The 5,351-nt window shown below is 43.8% G+C and overlaps 1 protein-coding gene across 1 annotated transcript; it reads left to right on the plus strand.

Moving 5' to 3' along the window:
• The first annotated feature begins 343 nt into the window (after positions 1–343).
• Positions 344–3,799, plus strand: LOC116976150 (cystatin-S-like). Its single transcript, XM_033025758.1, has 3 exons — positions 344–573; positions 2,061–2,129; positions 3,554–3,799. The coding sequence occupies exons 1-3, from the start codon at positions 382–384 to the stop codon at positions 3,629–3,631; spliced, it is 339 nt and encodes a 112-aa protein (XP_032881649.1). The 5' UTR covers positions 344–381; the 3' UTR covers positions 3,632–3,799.
• The last annotated feature ends 1,552 nt before the right edge of the window (positions 3,800–5,351 follow it).

Here is a 5,351-nt window from a genome sequence, read left to right on the forward strand (position 1 = left end):
AGTGCTAAGGAGGCATGCTTTAACACTGAAAAATTGCCACAGATTAACCAGTAGCCCCTGCTATTCTCCTTTAGCCAAATGGCCTTTGCTAGTGTGAAACCATGTAATGCAGAGTAATTTGTTTCTAAGCATTTAGAGGATAAAGAGAGGCTCTAATGTTAAATGGCCCAATTTCTAAACCTATATCATTGCTGAAGTCATTAACGAAGAGATTATGTTTAATACTGTAATTTAGGGGGCTTAACTACAGATGAGGTATAGAATTTGAGGGAAGGGCGAGAATCCTGTTATTTGATCATTATCACATCATCCTTCTCCAGATGGACACTATAAAGCTAGATGCCACCACATCCCTGCAGTCACTTGTTGGTAGAGTGCAAGATGGCAGTCAGCTGGCTGTGCATGTGCGTCCTCCTCTCTGCTTCCCTCTCCGCTTACGCCATGCCCGACGAAGACCTCGACAATGCCGTGGGACTAATTGAGTCGGTGGATTTGTCGGATGAGGGTGTTCAAAATGCTGCCTTGTATGCTTGTCAAAATACCAGCTGTACTGTGTTGGAGGCTGAAAGACAGGTAGAGTATGTGTGTTGGACCCTGTGTACAACCATTCATCCCCGCTTTAACCAGAGCTGTTTGTTGGCGCCGAGAGATTTTCCCTGACTCCTCGCTCAGCGATTATGAGAAATATTTGTGATCAAAATTTTAAATAATGTTAAGGACACGAAGTGCGGTAGTAACTCAGTGGGTCAGCAGCATTTCTGGAGAACACGGATAGGTGACATTTTGGGTCGGGACCCTTCTTCAGACTGATTGTAGGGGGGTAGAAAGAAAGCTAGAAGAGGGCAGAGGCAGGACAAAGTGTTGCAGTTAATAGGTGGTTGCAGGCGAGGGGGGATTTTGATAGGCAGATGGTTTGAGATAGGATTAAGAGTTGAAGATTGTGAATCCAGAGGGAGGAAAGTAGTGAGTGGGCTGGGGGAGGAAATAGGTGTGAGTCCAGATGGAGCACAGGGGAGAAGAGTGTTTAGTAGGTTACCTAAAGTTGGAGAGATCAACAAATTCTGTTATTGATTCTTGCTTAGCGATTGTTGAGCAATTTAAGGACAGTGTTTTCAATTTTAAAAGATGTCTGAAACTATGGTTGGTTTGCAATGGACCTTGAGCTTTAGTCTGTGGCTTACACTGCTTTGCAGTCCAACACTCCCAAATCATTCTGTAAAAGGTCGACTGTATAAGCAAAGACACAACTCAACGGGTCAGGCAGCATCTGTGGAGAACACGGATAGGTGAAGTTTCGGGACGGGACCCTTCTTCAGACTGATTGTGGTAAAGTAGGGGTAAAGAAAGGTGGGGGGCAGGACAAAGTCTGGCTAGTAATATGTGTTTACAGGACAGGGGGGGTTTCAACAGCAGTTGGGTGGACAAAGACCGGAGCTGAAAAGACAAAAAGTATGAAAGGGAAAAAAAGATAGAAGAGGTGAGAATTGTGAAGCCGGAGATATTCTCCCTTTATTGTATAAGCCTTGAGTTTGGTAGACATAAAATATGTTGCTTAGATACTCTGTATACGTGCATGGTGAGGAAGCTTGGAGCCACGTGGAATAAATTGATGCAGAGATGATGAATTGATGACGATGATGTTGCCAAGACTGGAGGTTGGGTAGACTAGGACTTTATTCCTTGGAGCGCACGAGGTGGAGAGTTGCATAAGATCATGAGGGGAATAGAGAGGATGATTTATTTTCCCAGTAGGTTAGAGGAATCAAGAACAAGTAACACCATACTGTGCAGATGATACTTTGAGATTACAACAACATCAAAAGATCTGATGAACGTATAGTCATAGAGGTGTATAGCAAGGAAGCAGACCTATCGGCCCATTTTGTTCTTGTCAACCAAGTTGGCATTTTGGGCTAGTCCCATTTATAATATAACACCATCCTAGGCAGTCAATACATTGAGATTACAGGGAAATAAAAAAATATCTAATAATGTTGTTATTAATACATAAATAATGTCTACATAAAGATGGCTAATATTCCTGCTGTTATTCTGACCAGGTTATTGCTGGATTCTATTATTATCTGTCGGTGATGACTAGTGGGAGTGGCCAATCCGCTGGACAAATGGTAAGAATTATTTCTTGCTGATGGGCTGTTGACCATATTGGATTGGGGTGGAGTGGTGGGACCCTAACCTTGCCCTTAGGGGCGACACAGTGGCACAGCGATAAAGTTGCTACCTTACAGCGCCAGAGACCCAGGTTCGATCCTGACTAAGGATGCTGTCTGCATGGAGTTTGTACGTTCTCCCTGTGACCATGTGGGTTCCCTCCCACACTCCAAAGATGTGCAGGCTTGTGTATGGGTGATCAATGGTTGGCATGGACTCTGTGGGCCGAAGGGCCTGTTTCCACATTGTATCTGTGAACTAAACTAAACTAGACTAAACCACTGTCAGGAGTGGGGGTAGAAATCTTTCGTGACTGGATTCTGAGTCCCAGTGAAAAAAGTATCAGCACACAAACCATAGAAACTCCACTGTAGGAGCTTCCTAGATTGGGGGTGTGTGCTCTTTCTTCATGGTGCAGTGGGGCAGAGTGCCGCAGCGGGTAGAGTCAGAGAGACAGATCCAACCCTGACCTCGAATGCTGTCTGTGTGGAATTTGCACGTGCTCCCTGGTAGGGTACTGTCTGATTCACCATTCTGGACATTGGACTTTGTCTCTAGAACTAATGCTCTACAATGCTGAGAAATATATTCTGCACTCTGTATTTTTCCCTTTGCTCTACCACTTGTACTTGCATTTGACCTGATTGTATAGTATTATCTGATCTGATTAGATAACATGCAAAACAAGGCAAAACCTAGACCTAAACCTAATATACTTTACCTGTCAGATTACTATTGTCAAATTAGAACATTAGATCCAAGGAACTGCAGATGCTGCTTTATAAAAGACACAAAATGCTGGAGTAATTCAACGTGTCAGACAGGATTTCTGGAGGACATGGATAGGTAGCGTTTCGGATTAGGACTCATTGTGGTGGGGGGAGGGGAAGACAGCTGGAAGAGAGGAAGTGTGGGACAAAGCCTGGCAAGAGAGAGAATGGCATGTTGGCCTTTATAACAAGAGGAGTCGAATATAGGAGCAAAGAGGCCCTTCTGCAGTTGTACAGAGCCTAATGCCCCTGTCCCACTTAGGAAACCTGAACGGAAACCTCTGGAGACTTTGCGCCCCACCCAAGGTTTCCGTGCGGTTCCCGCAGGTTTTTGTCAGTCTCCCTACCTGCTTCCACTACCTGCAACCTCCGGCAACCACCTGCAACCGGACAAATATTGAAAGACAAGGATAAACAATGTGAAATTGTGAAGCCAGAGGTATCAGGATCGAACCCTGGTCTCTGGCGCTGTGAGGTAGCAACTCTACTGCTCTGTCTGTGTGCCACCCCTCAGATTAGAATATTAGTGATTTATCAGCTGCAATGTAGAGTGCCATACACGTTACATTTCACATCATCGTGCATCTTGAAAATATTTTCTCTTCTTTCAGAAATGCAACTTTGAAGTGTATGATCGTCCCTGGGAGGAGTCGATGTCACTTGAAAAATCTGAATGCACACCGCAATGAGACCAGACCTCCCGTCATCTGTAGTCCCCAGCGTGTTCATCTGCACCTCCACTCTGTCATGGTGCACAGGTTCACATGGAATTCCTAATACATGAATGCAGCAATATTCACGAGACACTCGTGTCATGATTGTATTTCATAATTCAATAAACTTTTTCCCAAGCAAAATTTTTTATTGGTTGTTGTGAACTCTGGTTTAATCTGACCAACTATTACATAATAGAGTCAAGAAACTGCAGTTGCTGGTTTACAAAGCTGTTACATAGTTGCCATCAGCCCCCTTTACTGACACTGATCTCTTCAGAACGTAGAACAGTGCAGCATAGGAACAGGCCCTTCGGCCCTGTCCGACTTGATTGTATTTATGTATATTATTGTCTGATCTGAGTGGATAGCATACAAAACAAAGCGTTTCACTGTACTTTGGTACCCTTGGCTATAATAAACTTAAAGAGACACGGTTTCTCAATTGGTGGTGAACAAAAAAATGTCCATGCCGAACATGATGCCAGGTTAAATTGATAGAACACAGAACAGTACGGCACAAGAACAGGCCCTTCGGCCCACAATGTCACACTGCCACTTGCCGGAGATTCAGAGTTGCTTCACTGAGGTGTTAGTGTCATTGATGGAGGACAGGGAGCCTGGCAAGGTGGTGAGATGGCTCTTTTAATGAATGATTCACTGGGTGCAAGAGAGGAATGACCTGATCTGGGTCACATGCAGACAGGCACAGGCTACAAGATACACGAAACAGGCAGTTCAATCATTTATCCTCAGCAAGGAACAAGGTCAGCCTTAAGACTTTGAAATGAAAACGCTGGAAACCTGAAATGAATGCAGAAAATGCTGGCAACACTCAGCAGGTCAGGCAGCATCTGAGGAGATAGCAACAAAGTCAATGCAGCAGAAGCAGCAGAACTCAAATTTTCTGAGCTTGTAAGTACATTCGCTCATCTCACCCAGGGAGGTTCTGTTGACAAAATGATAAAAGCTTTTAACAGTAACCTAGTTACGACACTTGATAAAGTTGCACCTCTCAAGATTAAAAGGAAAGTAAGGGTTAAATGGAGATGTTTTAGCTGTTAAAACAACTCCATGGTTGATTAACTCTGTTCATAAGTTTAGAAAATCATGTAAAGTAGCCGAAAGAAAGTGGAGAAAAACAGGACTAGAAGTACATCTTGGCATCTGTACAGAATCCATTGCTACTTATAATAATGTTGTAAGATCTGCAAGGAGGACCCATTTTTCTCAAATCATCACAGAAAGTGGTAGAAATAGTAAGAATTTGTTCTCCACCATTGACAGAATACTAAACTCTGCTTCAAACCCTGATTTTTCTAAGCCAAGCTTCAGTCTGAAGAAGGGTCTCGACCCGAAACGTTGCCCATTTCCTTCGCTCCATAGATGCTGCTTCACCCGCTGAGTTTCTCCAGCATTTTTGTCTACCTTCGATTTTCCAGCATCTGCAGTTCCTTCTTAAACAGTATTCTTATATATCGCCTAGAAAACTGGGTCGGCCTGTCAGATCAGGTACTAAGTTGGTTCCAATCATATATAAGTGGAAGGAAATACTTTGTTAGCCTTGGGGGCTATGTATCACAGCTGCATGATAAACCCTTTGGTGTAACACAAGGTAGCTGCCATGGCCCGTTGCTCTTTTCCTTGTATATGCTGCCACTAGGAGGAGTTATCAGACAACATCATGTAAATGTTC

Source organism: Amblyraja radiata, chromosome 8 (genome assembly GCF_010909765.2).
Source record: "Amblyraja radiata isolate CabotCenter1 chromosome 8, sAmbRad1.1.pri, whole genome shotgun sequence".
In the NCBI taxonomy this organism is placed as follows: Eukaryota; Metazoa; Chordata; class Chondrichthyes; order Rajiformes; family Rajidae; genus Amblyraja; species Amblyraja radiata.